At 61.3% G+C, this 19,828-nt stretch overlaps 1 protein-coding gene across 1 annotated transcript; it reads left to right on the top strand.

The window, feature by feature from the left end:
- The first annotated feature begins 277 nt into the window (after positions 1–277).
- ADAMTSL5 (ADAMTS like 5) lies at positions 278–18,603 on the top strand. The gene is made up of 12 exons (XM_037885935.2): positions 278–802; positions 4,312–4,381; positions 8,844–8,998; positions 10,521–10,581; positions 11,299–11,407; positions 11,573–11,700; positions 12,056–12,179; positions 13,231–13,314; positions 13,871–14,034; positions 14,418–14,661; positions 15,396–15,467; positions 16,336–18,603. The coding sequence occupies exons 1-12, from the start codon at positions 684–686 to the stop codon at positions 16,647–16,649; spliced, it is 1,644 nt and encodes a 547-aa protein (XP_037741863.1). The 5' UTR covers positions 278–683; the 3' UTR covers positions 16,650–18,603.
- The last annotated feature ends 1,225 nt before the right edge of the window (positions 18,604–19,828 follow it).

Below are 19,828 nucleotides of genomic sequence, written 5' to 3'. Positions count from 1 at the left end.
CAGCGGGGGGGTTTTCAGCATTTTCCTCCGAAAGGGGAAAACACTTCGGACTCGCCCGGCCAGTTTGCCCTGCTCCCTTTAGGGAAGGGCACGGCCGTGGTGCGTTCCCTATCAGAGCAGCATGGGCCTTTAAGGGTTAAGTGGGAAACCGGGACGGCCATGTGCACCTTTGGGTATGAATATTAATAACACCAGTTGTTGTAGGCAGGATCAGAGCATTAAAAAGTGAAACGACGTAAGGGGAGGAGAAAGGAAAAGGGCTTTAGCTCCCTCCCCGAGGAACCACACGGGACACTGCGTGGCTGGGAGATCCAGCATGAGAACCCACCTTCCTCCAGCGTTTTGGGACAGCTAAACCCAGGAACTGGTTACCCCGGCACGGCCCCCACCTCCCTCCCCCCCACCCACCCCCCCGGAGGATCAGCACATGGGACGCCGTCCCAGCCGATGCGGGCCAGACTCCAAGGCTACGGGCTGCTTGGGAATGAGAGTGCAGGAGTTTCTGGAGAGGGGAGCTGGGTTGGACTCTCCCCCACGTGCAAGTCCCCGTCCGGGTGCTCAGGTCTGATCGGACGCTGAAATCTTTGGGAGAAAGTCAGGCACCTGGCACAGTTAGTTCCCAGCTCCCCTCTGGGAAGTGAGCCCAAGCCGCCAGCATCCAGGAGATACAGGTGGGAGCTGGGATGGCAAAGCACCCACCTGATGCCAGGATTAGCGGAAGGAGAGGAGCGGGCACAGAAAGCCAGGGGTGCCAGGAGGGCCTGACATCCAGCCAGCAGACCATGGGCTCCCAGAGCGTCTGGTAAGAGTATTTCTTTCTTATTAACCCTTTGCAATCTGTCCTTCTCTAGCCCCTGTCGCCTGAAGGTTCTTCAAATGTGTGGCTAGCACTAGCCATGGGAGCCCCACCACCTCCACAAATGTTATTCACCCCGAATGTACAGATGGGGGAAACCGAGGCACGGAGCGGGGAAGTGATTTGCTCACGGTCAGCAAACAGAACCCAGGAGTCCTGACTCCCAGTCCTCGCCCGTCTCTAACTCCTTGATCGTACTCCTTCCCTGCCCTCAGCTTAGAGAGAGTAACGGCACAGGGAACCCTCAGCCAGCAAAAGCCAGGCAGGCCACTGAGATGGTCTATGAGCTCTAACTCACCTGGGCTGGGGGCAGCGTAAGGTGCTTGCTTAAAGCAGAGTGGGGGCAGGCTGCAGGGTGTGGTGTGTGGGTTTCACTGTGATTTAGAAGCTGGGAGGGTTCTTACATCCTGTGCTCCCCATCCTGTCCCGTCCCCCACTGCCCCGGCCACATGAGAAAACTTGTCATGTCCCGGGTGGAGCATCCCTGGCTGCTGCAGCTTGCTGTGATACTAAATCAGGAACAGTTCAGGCTCCAATAAAACCCGCTCGACCAGAGCCTGTGAGATCAGAAGAGAATTCCCCCCACCTGACCCCATAGCTTCAGATGGACTCCGTGGGTGCTCTCTGCATGTAGATGGCACCCCTTCCGGCCTGGCAGGGGCAGCTGGTGTGCCAGGTGCTGGTACCACTGATGTTCTGTGCCCTGCTTCTGCAAATCACCGGGCTCCAGCTGCCACATGGGGGGCTTGGTGATCTGCTGGCTGCAATCTCTGTGACTTTGCAGTGAGGATAGGATAATAAAGGTACCTCCAGGAGCTGGGGATCCTTGCCCCTCCAGCACCCTCACACACGGGCATGGCATTAACTCGCCATCACCGGCACACCCAGAGAGCATCTCAGGGTGGTGAATGGGTCTGATCCTGCCACCTTCACTCACCCATGCCATCCCCCTCTGGCATGAGTGAGAGGAGAATCAGGCCCAATGTGTGTCCGGTTGCAGGACTGGGGCCCTGTTTCTGCACCATGGGCTGGATTCTACCTTCCTTCCCTGTGTATCACTCGAGAGCAGGGCAGGGTTTGGCCGAGCGAGTGAAACCATCACCAGCCCAGGCTGGCATCCTGGCAGGGCTCTGGCCAGCGTGTTCTGTTCTGGGGCCTGCAAAGGGACCAAACACAAAACGATACCCCCAGTCGCAGCTCCGATTGTTCCATGTCTGACTCATCTTTTGAACGATGTAGGGACTCATCTCGAAAAGCTCCCTGCGTCAGCCAGGCAGGGGGAGCAGACACGGATGGAGACAACACTCCAGCAGGACTTTCCCAGCCCGAACTTCTGAGACTCTGCGGGAAAACCCAGGGCAGCTGGGGGTCAGAAGGGGTGGGAGGAGGGGTGGTTAAGATAGAATTTTTCAAGGCAAACTATTTGCTTGTTCTCCCCTGCATGGAACCGGAATCCCTCAAACCAGACGCTGTTCTGAGGAGGGTTCTATGTTTTAGAGCTCAAGGAATTCTAACTGGGGTGCAGTCTAGAACCCACCGGGTTCGAAAACCCCACGTGAGCCTTTTGCTTCGGCCCAGACCCGTGTGCGCTCTGGAACCCTGTGCAGGCCTAGGGGACCCAGCCTCCGCGTACCCCATGTGAGCCCGGGGCATCTACATTCTAGAACCCGGCTCATTTCTCAGGGGTTGTAAATTCTAGAACCCGCAGGATAGGCTGACGGGGAGGCAGGTGTCGCAGTCCGGCGCTCCCATAGATCACAAGCCCTTTGGGGCAGGGACTCTGTGTACCTGTGTGTGTCTGTCTGGGGTGCAGCCCCAGGCACCCGGAGCCCTGCCCTGAGTTCTGAAGTGCTCTAGAACCCAAGGTGAGCTGGTGGCATGAGCCTCCTAGCCGCTATGTCAGTTCTACGCTCTAGAAGCAGCCTGCATATTCTAGAAGCATTCTGGTCTCAAAATGCTAGGGACAAATCCTAGACACCGGCACCCTTTGTGCAGGGCGGGTTGCTGAGTGGATGCGGCGTTCCTCACGCAGAGAGAGGAGGTCGCTTTGCACATCCCAGGCTGGCCGCGTGACTCATCTCCCAGGAAAAGAGCCCCGAAGCCCGGAGCAGGAGCTGTCGAGTGCCCTGACCGTTCTACCAGCAGCTCAGGGTTTCACCTCTCGCTTTCAGCTCGGTTCCCAGCGGGGGCCGCAGGATCCTACCTCTGCCCTGTCCTGCCAATGCCGCACGGGGGTTGGGGGGGGCAGCGGAGCAATGCCTCCCAGTCGGGCTGTTCTCCAGGCAGGCAGAGTGGCCAGGAGCTGAACAGCCCATGGGGAATGAAAAGTGACTTGGGGAGTGGCCAAGCTCACCCGGGGAGTGGCACAGACTCAGACTGAACCTAGGTCCCAGTCGCAGGCCAGTGCCCGACCCATGAGGCTGGCCCGCGTCCTAGGCGGCTGGCCTCTCCGCTCTTGTCTCCTCCGCCCCTCCCAGCCCCCCCCATTTCCCCCTCCCACACACAACCCCACATCTCTGCCAAGGGCCTAACCTCACCCCACAGTCTAACACCCCCAGATTTGTGGGGTCTGGACCTGGAACCCAGATGTGGATGCAGCTTTCATAGCTTGACCCCCCACAATGGTCTGAACTGAACCCCCCAAAACAAAGACATTTATTTTGGAGGGACAGGGGAGAGGGTCAAAATCTGGCCCCACATTTTTCATCCCAGCCCCCCCCCCCCACATCTCCAGTCAGCCCACCACCCCCACTGGATTGCAGGAATCCACCCCACCTTGTTCCCTTCCCTGATGATCTCACACCTGAGCTGTTGTGTCTTGTCTTATCTCTGTGTGTCTTGTCTGGCTCAGGCCGAAATCTGGGGGGAGGGCTGGGACCAAGCCAAGCTTGCTTCGCAGGGCTCCTGTCTCCCTTGTGTCTGTTATGCACCTGTATACATGAATGTGGGTAACTAAGGGGGGGACACACACTCCAGAGAGGCCCCCCCCCATCCCTGTTCCCCCAGGTGCCTCTAAGAACCGGCCAACCTCAATAGCTTTGGCTGCTTCTCCAGCCCCCTTGAATCTGCAGATTTACACCAGCCTGGCCTTTCTCCCTGGCTCCCCCCATGCCTGCCTGGGCTGGAACAGCAGCCTCGGCCCATGGCATTTCAGGGACGCACGGGGCCAGCATGTGACTGACAGTGGGTCAGGTACTGGATTGGGACCTGCGTTCAGTTCCCAGCTCCCCCACGGCCTCTCTGTGTGACCCTGGGTGAGCCACTCGCCTCCCTGGGCCACAGTCTCCCCCTCTGTGAAATGGGGGTTCAAAGTGCTTCCTTTGCCTGGTCTGTGTAAGTGCCATGAGGCAAGCAATGTGGGAGCCTTTGCCACCTAGCGGGGAGTTGGGGGGTTGACATGCCGGGCAGGGCAAACTCTGGAATCCACGCTGAGTTTTCTCTCTGGCTTTTTGCAGGCACAGTTCCCTGGGGACCGTTCTGCTCCTGACCTGGCTGAGTGTGGGCTGGGGCATCGGCAGCACTCAGGTAAGTGGAGGAGAAGAGACCACGTGGACAGGTCAGATTGGAGGACAGACCTTCCCTAAGGCCTGGCCCAAGCCTGCAGCAGAGTGGGGGTCATGTAGGATCTGAACATCTCCCAAGATATCTGTCCCCATTGATGCACGTCGTGGTATCACCACCTGTAACTGCAGGATCCCACCGACCCCTAACAGACAATAGGCCTAGATACACACCAAGCGAGGAACATAGGAACTACCAGGCAGGATGGGACCCACGGCCCGCTAGCCCAGCGTCCCTTCTCTGATGGTGGCTAGCACCAGCTGCTTCTGAGGCAGGTGTGCAAAACCCTGCAGTGACAGTAATGGAACAACCTGCCCCCTTGGAAATTTCCTTCCTGACCCCTGTGATTTACGGGTTGGCTCATGCCTAGAAGCATGGGAGTCTCCGCCCTCCCAAAGCTCTGGAAATAAAAATAACTTGAAGCACTTGCCAAGGGTCACAATGCCACTATATCTGGCTAACTGACTGGTAGATAGCAATTCATCTGTCCTTATCTAAGCATTCCCACCCACCACTGCAATGCAGCCCCCCCTGGAGTGAGAGCTGGCAGCTGTTTGACAACACAAAGCAACAACAGCTATAGAGGGGATTTTGGGGAGATAGGATGTAAATGCCTCCAGCTGGAAGCTGGCCAAGATTCTGGGAGTAACAGACCCCTGCGGTGGGGGATCGGTAGCAGCCACAAGGGGTCAGGGCCCCATCTCCAGCAGCAGTGGGCCTCCGTTGCAGGAGGCATGTTCCATTCGTCATACAGGAAATAGTCTCTTCTCTTCTCAGCTGCTTTATTCCTCTGCAGCCAGAGCTGCTCTGAATTTCTTTAACTGGCTAACCCAGCCCTCCCCTCTTGTCTGCTCCTCGGGAGGCAGGGTTGGCAGCTCATCAGGGTCAGGTCGCTGGGTTGGTCCCCCCTTTGGGGTGGGATGGCTTGGGCACCAGCATAGGAGACCCCTGGGAGATCCTGTCCAGGAGCCAGTGAATTGATCCAGCCAGGCCTGGCTGTTTGCTTCTCTCCCAGTTGCCAGATGACCCCCCCGCCCCATCTCCCTGTTTATTTCCAGCTCTGCCCGTAGCTCATTAATCCCAGCATCTGCTGGGGAGTTAACAGCCCAGGCCTTGGGATTCTCCGGCCGGCGCCCAGAGGGCCCAGTGCAGAATGCCCACAGAGCTGATACTGATCAGCCCAATTGTGTGGGGGTGCCGAGTGAGCCGCAGTGCAGGGCAGGTGTGACGCTGTTGGGGGTTACCCAAGGCGGCCAGGAGGAATCACTACCACAGGGCGGGGCCGAGCTGACAGGTGTGACTTGTTGTCAGTGTGCATTGAGTCAGCTCGGAGACCCATCCTGCTGCAGGTGACAAGTTTCTCTCCCTCCCCCCCACCCCCACCCCGGTTTGGAACCCAATATTCTGCGTGTTACGTATCTGTACAGATGCTTCCCTTCCAAACGTCTCACACTCCCCAAGAGAAGAGGCTGGGTTTTCGCTGTTGGGAGAGACTGTCAGTGAAATAGTGCGGTCGCTGGACACTGATGTAATGTTCCTTGCCAGGGCATATTTGTGTCCCAGAAGGGACTTGCCCAGAGCCACACCGCAAGTTAATGCCAGAGATGAACCCAGGCGTCCTGGCTCCCAGCCCCACTCTGCTCTAACCCACTAGACACCCCCCGCCCCACTCCCCTCCCAGAGCTGGGGTGAGAACCCAGGTGTCCTGGCTCCCTCCCGCTGCTCTGATCACGGGATCACACTTTACAGGCCAGCTCGGCTGTAAACTCCACGTGGGCTGGTGCCTGGGTTCTGAGCAGCATTTGCACTGCGAGGGGGAGAGAGAGGGAGGGTGTCACAAGGGGAGCCCGTCAGCAAAGGAAGAATCTAACCCAGCGCGGCAGTGGTGGGTCTGAAGGGGCCCTGGGAATCCCAGCTCTGGGCGTGGCGGAGAAGGCCCTGCGCAGGCCCCAGGAAACATGCTGCAGACAAGAAGTAACTGGTGTGCAAATTACCAGATAGGCCTGCATCCTCCCCGACTCTAACCACAGAGGCAGGGACCCACCCACGGCACTGAGATCATCCCTCCTGTCCTAGGGCTGGGTTAAGGACACAGGCAGGGGCTCCTCTCTGCCAGCATGGCAGAGCTCTGCATCCTGGCGCAAGCGCTATCTGGTCACAACAGTTGTGCACTGTGCCTACTTGGCACAAGGTTGCAGGGCAACCACGTATGGGGCCCTGGGTGCATCTGCCCCCTGGTCTCCTGCACGGGTGGCTCCGCCCACAGCTCCAGGGGACGTTTGAGTGAGAGGGGGGCTGAGCCCCCAGGGTCCGGCTGAATGCCAGGGGTGGTAGCTACCCCAGGGAGCATCAAAGAAAGGCCTGGGGTGGAAGGCTGTAGTTTGCCACCAGAGCGGGTGACCGCTGGACCCTGGCACAGCTCATTTGTGGGTCAGCTTCCACATGGGGGATGCTCTGCACTCGCAGCCCACCCCCGTGTCTCTCACCAGCTTCTGGCACTTGGCTTTCCCGGTGGTCAGGCCCCCGTGCATCCGTGTGTGCGTGCGTGTGGGTATGTGTGTAGGACAAGGCCTGCAAAACCCCATGCACGCATATGTGTGTACGATATTTGTGTGGCGTTCTATGTGTGCCTGCACGCACGTGTGTGCTCATGCGTGTGACTCCGTGTGCAGTGGGGGGGTGGGTGGGGAGATCTGCTTTTTCCATCACCCGGCCCCAGGAATGCGGCAGCTGGGAGTCCCAGAGACGCAGCAGCTGATTTGGGCCTGGAGGTTCCTTCCAGCTTTTAATAGGCAGCAGGTTTATTAACAGGCAGCAGGTTTAAAACAAATAAAAGGAAGTATTTCTTCACACAACGCACAGTCAACCTGTGGAACTCCTTGCCGGAGGATGTTGTGAAGGCCAAGCCCATAACAGGGTTCAAAAAAGAACTAGATAAGTTCATGGTGGATAGGTCCATCAACGGCTATTAGCCAGGATGGGCAGGGATGGTGTCCCCAGCCTCTGTTTGCCGGAAGCTGAGAATGAGCGACAGGGGATGGATCACTGGATGATTCCCTGTTCTGTTCATTCCCTCTGGGGCACCTGTCATTGGCCACTGTTGGAAGACAGGACACTGGGCTAGATGGACCCTTGATCTGACCATTAGGGCTGTTTTTATGTTCTTGCCTCCAGCTCTGGGCAAAGGGAGCACCAGTGTAATAGACAGATTCCTATCTCTCTCTCTCTCTCTCTCTCTCTCATTCACATGGTGGTGGCTGAGCTCTCGTGAGTCACACCCCTGCAGGGTGCTAGCATGTCGTCCCACTCCCCCTGGGGCTGCTTAGCCAGGGGCAGTACAAGTAAAGGTGTATCCATCTCCCCCCCGCCCACCTTTGGGGAAGTTCCCCTCCAGATCTGGCTCTGGACTCTCCAGCCTGGGGCTCATCACTCTTCTCCCCAGGCCGATCCCTCCACCCCGTCCCGATCACTGTCTGAGAAGGACAATGGATAGCGGGGCAGGGGACTGGAAGGGGAGACAGGCCTGGCTGGGGGGGAGCCAGGGGATGGGAAGCCAGGAAGGAATCTTCATTCCAAACGTCGGAGCAGAGATAAAGCAGGCGCTGGAGGGATCCTGCAGGATTCAGTGAAAGGAGTGGAAGGGACAGAAACCAGAGAAGGAGACAATTACAGGGCTGGGGAGGGGGAGGGGGGTGATTTCACTGTGTGATGATAACTGCCCAGCAAAAATAAAGGGGTGGGGGTGGGGGAGATCTAGGATGTTGACTCCACCAGAGACGCCATGTGGCCCAGACTCCCCCCTCTCCCCCCCCCCCCCCCCGCCTCCCCCGCCTCCCAAGCCTTCTAGAGTGGCCCAAACTGGGCAGATCTCAGACCTTATTGTTACAGCTACAAGCCGCCCGTGGCCTCCATCCAAACTGTGAATGGAAACCACACGCCTGACTCTGAGCCCGCGCCCCCCCCGAAATTGTTCAGTTGGAAGCAGCTCTCTCCAGCATGCTACAGCTGTGCTCCCCCCGTGGCGAGTGTCCCAGGATGCCCCACTGGCAGGGAGCCTGGGGGGGGCCGGTGCCAGCTGCGCGGCGGTTTCCAGGGACTGTGTAACACAATAACCGGGGAAGGTTCTTGGGGATCTGCCATCCCTGCACTGGGCGGGGCGTGTTGGCGACAGGGCAAAGGCAGTGGATGGACGTGGGTGATCCTCCCGGTGTGGAGCAGCGGGAGTGTGTGGGGGGGCAGATAGCCCCTCCTGGTGTGGGGCGGGGGAGGATCTGAGGGCAGAGGGACTGAGACACCCCTCCTGGTGTAGGTTGAGGGGCCCCTGTGGGAAATGTCGCTTGTATAACTGGAGGGGCCCAGGGCAGGCCTGGGCTGGGAGGGACTGGCCCATCCGGGAGGGGTGACTTTGTCATCTTCCTTTAAGTAGGGGACAGCCAGCAGGACCCTGGCGTTCGGCCTGGAGCCTCAGCCCCGCCAAAGGCGCCAGTCAGGCCATGGGGAATGGACGCCCTGGGGAGCCTGGAGCGCCTGCTCCAGTACGTGTGGGGACGGCGCCTCCTTTCGCACCAGGAAATGCATCCGGTGAGTGGAGGATCCGGGGGGAGAACCATGGGAACCCTCACCATGTCGTGTGACCATGCATGGAACAGGCATGACGGCGTCCTCCCCCAGGGACCAGACACAGGGCATCTCAGCCTGGTTATTACAGGGCCAGTGCTGATGTGGGGCATGGGAGAGGTCTTTGCCCAGGGTGCAAATGACCCCTCTGCAATGCACCCTGATACAAAGCGACATGCACGTCTGGAGACCACCGGCTCCACTCCAGGCAGGCCCAGGAATCCACCTCTGGTTCTGCCCAAAGGCCGTCAGCCGAACCCTCTCACCTCCCTGCGCCCAGCATGGCCAGCTGCGCCAGTCCTGGGCAAAGGCTGGCCTGGATTCCATGGCCCAGCCGGCAGGGATCCAAGGAACAGGCTTGATTTCTCCAGCAGCCCGAAAGGTTCTCATGGAAAAATATTTTTCTCTGGGGCATTTCCGACGACTTTGCATTTTAATTTGGATTGAAACTTTGGGGGAGGGTTCTAATGACAAAAGTTTGATTTGGGGTTTTTTCCCCCTTTTTTGGAGGGCAGGGGAAGGAGAATAACAATATTTTTAGTTAATCTGAAAAATTCCATGGGAAAATGTGGAAGGAAAGTAATTTTTATTTGGGGGGGGGGGGAGGCAGGAATGTTCTGTATGTTCCCACCTGCACAAAATTGCAGATGAAATTTTTTAAGCTTAATTTGACATTTTTGCATGGAAAATACACAGGCTTGGCCTGATTTCTAGGTGGGGAGAGAAATAAAAAAGCTTAAACTTGGGCAGAATAAGCTGCCCCCCAACCCCCCCTCCCCCCGCTATTCCTACCCCCACCCCCTTCCTCCAAGTGACTGGGCTCAACCTGACTCTGAGGATCAGACGAGATGATCCCAATGGTCCCTTGATATCCATGACGCACACCCCGAGGGGTGTGCACTGGGGTATCAGTCCCCTTTTGGGGACCCCTGGCTGTGGCTGGGATCCCAGGCAGACATGGGCGGGGTGCAGGCCTGCTGATTTGTCTGTGCCGGTTGGCCAGAGTCCGTGGGTGAGCGGGTTCCTTATCTCTGCCCTGATTAGGCGGGGAGGCGCCTGGCGAGATCGGGCGTGATTCAGGGCACGCTCTGCCCTACTTCCCCAGCCTCGGCGGGGATGTCAGCCCAGTGTCTGGGCAAGCAGCAGCGCTCGCCTTGGCTAGTCCCGGGAGGCATGGCTGGCTGGGCGGGCGTCTGGCTCTGCCCCCTGCCTGGGATTTCGGGCACCTTTTCCTTCCGCCTTGTTTTCCTCTTGCGCCGCGGTGGTGCCACCACACATTCTTCCAGCGAGTCGTCGCAGCTCCCGCACCCCACACGCCCCACCCCGGAACCCCTGCCCGGAACGGGCGCGGCAGAGCCAGCCCCGCCGCCCCCCCGGCTCCCTCCCCTGGGCACAGGGCCTATGATGGGACCCTGCCATTGCCCTGCCACCCAGATGGAAGGCCTGGCAGCTTGGGAGCCGCTGTCCTAAGGTGCTTTTACCGCAGGTTCCCTGAAGAGGAGCTGTGTGCAGGGGAGCCCCGGCAGTACCGAGTGTGCAAGCTGCACGTGAGTGTGCACCAGAGCGACGGCGGCTGGAGTGGGGGAGGGGTGCATCTGAACCAGTTTATATCCGCACTGTGTCGTCCCCCCAACACACGATGCCACAGCAACACGGAGCTGCCAGCTCAGAGCGAGGCACCAGGGTGCAATGGGTAGGGTGTTAGACCGGGACAGCGGGCACCTGGGTTCTGTTCCTGGCTCTACCGCTGGCCTGGCTGGGTCCTGCCTCTCTGTGCCTCAATTTCTCCATCCGCTCCTCGCGTGAACTTTGCAGCTCCCAGAGGGGTGGATGCGAGCGGCTGGCCGCTTCTCTGCCCCATCCCCTTAGAGGTTTGTCGGTCGCTACCACAACTGGGTCGTGCTCCATCCTGTCTCGGTGGCAGAGCCCCGCGGTGGGTGGTTCCTTCCTGTGTTGTCCAGCCCAGCCCCTCTGCTGCTCTGATCTCGAGACTCACGTCTCATCTGACTCCCTGGAAAGACAGAGCTCAGGCATCCAGACCAGCACTGGGCCTGGGCATTCTCCCTGATTCTGGGCCTCCTGCAGTTCCCCGCCACCTGCCCCATTTACAGGTGCCCCTGCCGGGTGCAAGATAACCTGCCCGCTGGTCTCTGCTAGTACAGACGGGACTCGGTGGCACTTTGCCATTCCTTCGCGTGCCCAATGGCCAAGGCAAGGCGGGTTGCCCCCCTGTGAGGCTGCAGCCCTGTGCCCTTCCCTTGCAGGAGTGTCCTGGCAGCTCGGTGCCCTTCCGGGCCGTGCAGTGCTCCCTGTATGACGGCAAGCCCATCCTGGGGAGCCAGGCGAGGTACCAGTGGGTTCCTTTTCATGGAGGTGAGTCCTGGGTTCGAATCCACCCCCGCGGTGGCACAGCCATTCTGCTGCCTCTCCGTTCTCAGCCTGGGGGCCCTTCTCCAGCCGCCCTTGCTGAACGGCAGGGCCTGCTGGTTTCCTGGCCCCTAAACTGGAACCGCTCCCATCCCCGGCTTTCTCCTCCAGCGCCCAACCTCTGCGACCTGAACTGCCTGGCGGTGGGACACAATTTCTACTACACCTTCGGCAGAGTGCTGGACGGGACCCGCTGCAGCCCGGACTCCCCGGATCTCTGCATCAGCGGCCAGTGCTTGGTAGGGCTCGCTTGGTGCTGCAGGGCATGGGGCTCGTGGGGGGCCCCGGGCTGGGACCAGCACTGTCTGCCAGTGCCTGGCGTACCCAGGCAGAGGGGGGGTTTCGCCCTGTGCCTGGTACCCAAGGAGTTGCCGATGCCACGGCAACGAGGGATGCTAGATAAGGCTCACCCACCTCGCAGACCCTGCATTCAGGGGACGTAGGTGGGTGAGTCCCAGCCCTGGCAATGCGGGGAGGTGCCAGCACTCCAGGCTGGCCCAGCCCCCGCTCATTCTGGGGGTCGTCCCATGCCGGGTAGGGATATCTGGTGCAGCCACCTCTCCCTTCTTGACGCCCGCTTTCCCCTCCCACCAGACAGCGGGCTGCGACGGGATCCTGGGGTCCGGCTCTCGGAGCGACGCCTGCGGCCTGTGCGATGGCAGGAACGACTCGTGCCTCTTCGTGCAGAGGGTGTTCCGGGCTGCGCTCCCCTCCTCCGGTGATTGATTCTCCAGGGGTGAATGCTTTGGCTCTTGGCTTCAATGCTCCCTCTCTGTCTCCTCCGCTGCACGCTCTGCCCCCCGCCCGCCACCCTTCGGAGCTGGCACTGCACCAGCCCATCCCCTCCCTGCTCCGGGCACCATATCCTCTTCCTGACACCAAACGGGACAAACCCACTGGCCAGGAGGAATTGAGCGACCCCATTGCTCGACAGCAATGCACAAGCCTTGCAGTTGATAGAGTGAATGAGCTGGCGTGGGGGGAATGGGGGGTGCTGCAGAGATGGGGATCAGCTCTGGGAACAGGAGGCAAAACCCCATTTGCTGTGGTGCCAGGCTTCAGTGCCCACCATGCCCCTCCCTGCACAGTAACAGCCTTGCTAGTGGCTTAGCAAATAATCCAGGCCCCCTTGAGTAGCGGCAGGGGAGGGAAGGAGGGTGCCCAGCTGCACGCTGGCACGGCCCTGGCAGCTACGCCCTAGTGATGCCAGGAGACACAGGCCTGGCCCCTGTGGGGAAAGGGCTGAGCCCCCAGAAAGCTGCTGGTCTTTCCCCACAGGCCGGCGCCAGGGCAAGCTTCCTTCTACACCCCCAAAGCATGTCTGAGCCCTGCCCTCCGGGGGGCAGAGGGCCGTCTGAGCCCCTTTCAGTCCTGGGCCTCTCCAGAGGCTGCTACTGAGGGCTTGCACCCAGGGAGGCTGTGATGGTGACCTTGGAGCTGGATTGGACGTGGTGACCCCTGGGAGAAGGGATCCCAAGGCCCATTGCCCCACTTAAGGGCCCCCCCCCCAGCCATCCAGCGCCCCCCATGCCTGCATGTGCCTGTGAAACTGACATCCCGCCAGCTCCAAACCAGGCTGCAGCCTTTGCTTCCTTCCCCGCCCTGGACACGAGCTGGGGGAGCCGTGCAGGACGAGCTGGCCTCTCGCTGCCCCTGGGGCGGCGCCGCTGGGTTCAGCCCACACGTTGCTGCAGCGCCGGGAGGAACCAGCCTCCCACATGCCCAGCTCTGCCCTGACTCCTGTCTCCCCCCCCCCCCCCCACGCATAGGTTTCTTTGGGTACAAGAATGTGACGAGGATCCCGGCAGGGGCGATGCGCATCAAGGTCACCGACTGGAGCCGCAACTACCTAGGTAGGAGGAGCCATCCCCACCCCATGGCCTCTTGTTAGCCCCGCCCTGCCTCACTTGACTCCGCCCCCCCACCACAGACCACACGATGATTCCACTTGGAGTGACTCTCTGTCCCACAGCCGGAGCGGCGAGAGCGAGATTGTCCCTGATTGTGCTTGGGGAAGGTGCCTTTAAGCCAGAACCCAGGAGTCCTGACTGCTGGAACCCCATCCCGCTCTAACCACCAGACCCCACTTCCCTGCCCAAGCTGGGAAAGGAACCCAGGAGTCCTGACTCCCACCATGCCCCTGCTGTAACCACTAGACCCCACTTCCCTCCCCCTGCTGTAACCACTAAATCTTACTGCCTAGCCAAGCTATGCTGGGTTGGGGCCCTTTGTGCATCCTCCCCCCCAAATGGCACAGCTACCGGCCAACGCCATTGCACCATCTGCAGCTTTATCCCACGGTGCCTCTCCCCCGCCCCCGAGCCCAGCAGACCCGCACACTGTGCCCCCCCAGGTCCCCTCCCCAGTCCTCCCTCTCTCTCACTCGGGCCGCTCTGTGTCTCTCCGCAGCACTGATGAACGGGGAGCAGCAGTACGTGATCAACGGGGACTGGGCCATCGACTGGCCGGGCGCGTACGAGGTGGCAGGCACCACGGTGCGCTATGCCCGGGACGCGGACAATCACGAGACCCTCGAGGCAGCCGGGCCGACAGAGGAGGATCTGCACGTCATGGTAAGGGGGGCTGGGGGAGAGAGCGAGCTGGGCTTAGGGGCTGCCCCATCTCTGTCTCCCCTTCACAGGCTGATCTCCCTGGTGCCCTGACAGCGTAACACCCCGGGGACCCCGGTGCATGGGAGAACAGCCCCCCCCACCACACACACACTTCCCCCAGCATGTGTGTAGGGTCTCCCCTGAGTGCAGGGCTGCGCACCCTGGTTCGTTATTGTAGGGTCTCTCCCGAGTGCTGCTGGGCTGCACACCCTGGTTCGTTATTGTAGGGTCTCTCGGGGGGACTGTTGTATGCCCCTGGGCAGGTGGGAGCTGGGACGCGGAGGGCTCATGCAGCCTGATGGGTGGGCTCAAAGGCAGCTCTCCATCTTCCCCCGGCCAAGCAGGTCCTGTTCCAGGAGCCGAACCCGGGCATCGAGTACGAGTTCTGGCTCCCCAGGGAGCGGCACGGGCACCTCCAGGGTGACTCCAGCCCCCTGCGACAGCCTCAGCCCAGAGGGGTCAACCTGGACCCACCCAGCGTGCCCCAGCCTGGGCCTTGGACCACACTGGTGCCCCCCACGCACCTCAGCATCAGGGACACGACCACGGAGAGGTCCCGGCGGGGACCCACAGACACAACGCAAACAGGTGCCTGCTCTGTCCTCATTTGTCTTCCCTCCAGGGCCCAGACGATAGACAGACAGCACCTTGATTGCCCCTGCTGGAGCGGACTGGGGCAGGATGCTACCCCAAGGGGGCATATTGTAGAGCCCAGGGGAAGCCACCTTGGCAGCAGGATCCCAGCTCTGCTGTGGGGGGCAGATATAGCACCATGGGAGTGGCAGGGGGGAAGGCCAGGGCTAGAGAAGCTTCCCCAGCACCTCCAGGGCAGCCAGTTCCCCGCCATGGGGTGGATTGAAGGTGGTGCCCCCTAGAGGCAGAAGGGCCCCATGTCCCATTCCCCAGCACCCCAGGGCAGCCAGTTCCCCGCCAGAGGGGTTCCAGACTGGGATCCGAACTGCAGTTCTGCCCTGGCCCCTAGCGCTCCAACGGGCAGAACCAAAGCCCCAGATCTGAGCCCCTAGGGCCCTGTGGGAAGTTTGGATCTGGAGCTAAACACCCTCCTGGCCCCAGGCCCGTTTGTCCATGGGGCTCCCCTGGCTGCTGGGATGTGGGACCCCCCGCCCACCCCGCAGGGCTGCTAATGCTCCACCACAGCCCCCTCCCTCCCAGCCCCACCCTTAGACACAACACAGCATCCCTCGGCCCCTGGGGGCTTCCGCTGGGGCTTGCAGCTGTCGGGCAGGGTAACGGGGTTGCCTGCATCCCCCCCCAAACGATCCTCCACCCCCCACTGACTGCCCTGGCTTTGTGCCCCATAGGGAGCTGCGGCAGGTGCCAGACGCCCAAGGGAAAGTCCCAGCGGATCCGCCACTACTGCCAGAGTGACTTCGGTAAGAGCCCCTGGCCCAGCCCCCTGTGGGGGGGCTGAGCGTGAACCCGGCAGGGAGCCGGAGCCGGGGCAGGCACAGGGGCCCCGCGGGACTGGGACAGGCCAGGAGACCCGGGAAGGGATTGCCGGGGCACGGTGGGCACTGAGCTTGGCTCCACATTGTCTTTTTAAAAAAAAAAAACTTGGCCACCCGGGCTCCCCACTTGGGCTGGATCAGAGCTGGTGCCCCCTAGAGGGGAACCCCGTGTCCCATTCCCCAACACCCCCAGGGCAGCCAGTTCCCCACTGTGGGGTGGATTGGAGCTGGCACCCTCTAGAGGCGGAAGGGCCCCATGTCCCATTCCCCAGCACCTCCAGGGCAGCCAGTTCCCCGCCATGGGGTGGATTGAAGGTGGTGCCCCCTAGAGGAGGAAGGGCCCCATGTCCCATTCCCCAACACCCCAGGGCAGCCAGTTCCCCGCCATGGGGTGGATTGAAGATGGCGCCCTCTAGAGGCAGAAGGGCCCCATGTCCCATTCCCCAGCACCCCAGGTCAGCCAGTTCCCCTGGTGGGGTGGATTGAAGATGGGGCCCCCTAGAGGCGGAAGGGCCCCATGTCCCATTCCCCAGCGCCCCAGGGCAGCCAGTTCTCCCCGAGGGGTGGATTGAAGGTGGTGCCCCCTAGAGGCAGAAGGGCCCCATGTCCCACTCCACAAAACCTCAGGGCAGCCAGTGCCCCGCCATGGGGTGGATTGAAGATGGCGCCCCCTAGAGGAAGAAGGGCCCCATGTCCCATTCCCCAGCGCCCCAGGGCAGCTGATTTTCCGCCTGGCCTGTTGCTCCCCTTCCGCCCCCTCTCCCCCCACCCCTCCCTCGGCTCTCGCCCGCAGTGTTCCGGGCCCGGATCCTGGCCAAGCGGCCGATGGGGCAGGAGACGCGCTACGACGTGCAGGTGAAGCACACCTACCGCAACCGCTTCCCCCTGGTGCACCGGGAGTACGTGTGGGTCTCCAACGCCTGCGACTGCCCCCCGCTGCTGGAGCGCCGCGAGTACCTGCTCATGGCCCGGCGCCACGTCAACTACGAGCACACGCTCAACCGCATCCTGCTGCAGCGTGACAGCTACGCCCGGCCCTGGTCGCCACGCGAGGACATGCTGCTGCGGGACATCGCCGGGCACTGCGCCCGGGGCAGGCCGGCGTGACCGGGTGGGAGCCCCCTCCCGCAGCAGCGGGGGAGAGCCCCGCGTGGACAGGGCGGGCGGGGAGCGGTTTGGGGGCGCCCTGACCCGTTTCCGTCCAGCCCTCCCCCGTACGTACTCGGGGTGATGCCACAAAATCCAGGGTTCCCCTCAGATCAGCCAGTCTGACCAGCGCTGCCTTCACCTGCCACTCACCCCTGGGCTGGCTGGCTCCAAGGCCGGGCCCTGATGCAAGCACGTACCCCTGGCCTAAAGTCACCCCCTCGCTCCCAGTGCAGCCAGACCCTCACCTCGAGTGCCAGCCATGGGGGTGAGAGCTGGGAGCTGACGGGAGAGCGGCTGTGAGATCAGCTTGGGACGGCAGTGACGGAGGAAGGCAGAGCGCAATCGGAACGGGGGGATTTCAGTCTCCACTCTCTCCCCGATCCAGCCATGCTGTCCAAGGGGTAAAATGGGAGTGTGGCTTCACAACAGGGCAGGATGTTCGAGTCCACGCCTGGTGGTCGAGGGGACACAGGGCTTTAAAACAGTGCCTCCCTACAGGGGCAAATCCAGGCCGTGAGCCTCGCAGCAAGCCAGTTACTAGACAGTAGCCACCCTGCTCAGCCACCTCCCTGCAGCCCTGGCACTGCGAAATCCCTGCCAGGCAGGGTGCAAACGGCGTGAGAACCCAGCCATCACATCCACATCCGCTAGCATGCCATGCACATGCTAGCACACCATGCAAACACACGCACACGCTAGCCCATTGTGCAAACACACACGCACACGCTAGCCCATCGTGCAAACACACACGCACACGCTAGCCCATCATGCAAACACATGCACACGCTAGCACACCATGCAAACACACGCACACGCTAGCCCATCGTGCAAACACATGCACACGCTGGCACACCATGCAAACCTACACATGCAAACACACACACACACAAGCTCACTCTGCAGCCCCCGCATCCCCGCCATGCATACCAGCACCCACCCAAGTCCCGCCCCTCACACACCTAAACTCGTCTGGAGCGCCCGAGGCAAAGCGTCTGTGTCTGTCTGTAACTAACCCCTCTCCCTGCCCCCTCTCCCTGGTGCAGGGCTGGGCGGCTTTTCTCGCCTGGCCACTGCTCTGAGTCGAGTCTCTGGGATCAGACACTGCTGTGCTGCGCCCCCACCCCGCCCACACTGACGCCTGCCGTGTGCTCCCCTCCCGGCTCTGCCCAGCAGTGATAACGCTTGAGTCCCTGGAATCCCACCCTCAAGCCCATGGGAGGTGCCCTGGACTCCATCTGCCCCGCCAGCCCCGTTGCCTGGGCCCACCAGCGCATGCCAGGCGAGCTTCCCAGCTGGGCTGGGTCCTTGTTCCATCCTCACCCGGCCTGCCCCACTCCCTGCTCCTGCTGGGAGCCACACGCTCCCTTCAGCCTAGGGGTGGGCTCCCAAGAGCTGGCACGGTGGGCATGGGCACACCACGAGATGGGCACCTGAGGGGGGGTGGTACAGCCAGAGAGGGGTGGCCCCCGCCCGTGAGGGTGCTCCTAGGGCCAGGGCAGTCGGAGGAGGGGGCAGACAGACACACCAGAACATGCCAGCAGGTGGGCTCTGCAGGAATGGGCAGGGCGTGTGCTGAGATGGGCCTCACAGGGGTGGAGGCTCCTGGGACTGGGGGCAGAAGGGGAAGGGGTCAGAGATGGGCACAGCGGGAGGCGGGCCCTCCCTAATGCCTCCTGAATGCACTGCTAACCCAACACGTAGTCCAGACTTGCCCCTAGCTGCCCCTCGGTGGCGCTCCCTCCCAGACCCCTCTGCAGCCCCCCTGCCTGCTTCCATCAGGGCACTGCCCAGCCTCTCGCCCCGGGAGAGTCAGGCCAATGCAGGGCTCCCCTGCTGCACCCCATCCCTTCTCTGTGTTGTGTTTTTGGGGTAATTTATTTTTGCAAAATAAAATATGTCGCTGTGTTTTTAATTTAAGCCTTTCTCCCCCAGTTTGGCCAAGTGCCTGAGCCCGGACCATGCCGGGCATGTCCAGGGCCCCAGCTCTCTGCCAGCCACCTCTGGGCTGTTTAACTGCTGCTCTGCAGGGAAAGGAGGAATTCTGCATCCACTGGAGCCCAGAATGTCAGTAATGAGCCGGCATCCAGCCAGGGCAAGCACCAGCTCCTGCCTTTACATCTGCAATGATCCCAGAGGGGTAGGGACCTTGCTCCCGCACCCCCAACCCCACATCCCTTCCCATGGAGCCAATGCGTTCTCTGCTCTCAGATACCCGGGGAAGCACCTTTCCACACAGCGCTGGGGCCTTACCCAGGAACGCCCTGGCCAGCTCCTGCGTTTACAGATGCTCCCTGGGGAGCTTTAAGGCCCTCCACGCAAAGTGGGCAAAGGCCTTAAAGCCTCATGCATTGGTGCTGTATGTGCCTCCCCCCCCCCACCCCAGCCAGCATCTCCCCGCCACTCAGGGCTCCTGCCTCACCATCACTCTGCAGGAGCCCCTGGCTCAGGTGGGGCCCTGCCCCCCAGTGATTCCGTGCCAGCCTCATCTCAGGGCTCCAGGGCGTGTCACCCACTGAGTCACAGCAGCAGGGTGGCAAGGAAGTAGGCAAGCCCTGCCCTGCTATCACCGGAGCCAGGGGCTGAGGCCTCCTGACTCATGACACTGATGGCTCTCTGTTTGCAAAGCAGCGTTCCAACAGGCTCCCAGCCCGACCCGCTCGGCTGATGAACTTTGCCATCCCAGCGGAGGAGCGGGAAAGGCAGAAAGGGAAGCACTGGCCTGGGTAGAGCTCGGCAGAAGCCAGCGCTCTGGCCCCGCTCCCTTATCTGGAGCTGTTTCCCGAAACAGGCGGCTTTATCTCCAGGAAAAGAGCTGGAAAGCCCCTGTCACAATTAACAGTGGCGGCAGGACTCGCTCCTTCCCCGCCAGCACACTCAGCTCTCACCCCGAGACCCAAAGCGCCTGCCAAAGGGCAGCTCCGTCCCAGGATGACAAACCAACACGGGAACAGGCTGTGAACTCACGGCTGAGCGGGGTCTTCATCCAGAGGTGGGGCCTGGTCGTCCCCGGTGGATTTTTTGAGGCATGTGCTGTGGCCTTGACAGGCCTAGAGGCTTTGTGCTACCAACGGAGTCTTTTGTTTGCCTTCCACCCGGGACAGCTGGAGGGTTCCAACCCCAACGAGTGTGAGAACGCA

This window comes from Chelonia mydas, chromosome 25, assembly GCF_015237465.2.
Source record: "Chelonia mydas isolate rCheMyd1 chromosome 25, rCheMyd1.pri.v2, whole genome shotgun sequence".
Taxonomy (NCBI): domain Eukaryota; kingdom Metazoa; phylum Chordata; order Testudines; family Cheloniidae; genus Chelonia; species Chelonia mydas.
The sequence above is the reverse complement of the archived record's forward strand: the minus strand, read 5'-3'. Positions and strand labels throughout refer to the sequence as shown.

Coding starts and splice junctions, on each gene's coding strand:
- ADAMTSL5 (XM_037885935.2), top strand. CDS start 684: ATGGCAAAGCACCCACCTGATGCCAGGATTAGCGGAAGGAGAGGAGCG. Junction 4,382..8,843: donor GGGGCATCGGCAGCACTCAG/GTAAGTGGAGGA, acceptor TCCTTTAAGTAG/GGGACAGCCAGCAGGACCCT. Junction 11,701..12,055: donor GCATCAGCGGCCAGTGCTTG/GTAGGGCTCGCT, acceptor CCCTCCCACCAG/ACAGCGGGCTGCGACGGGAT.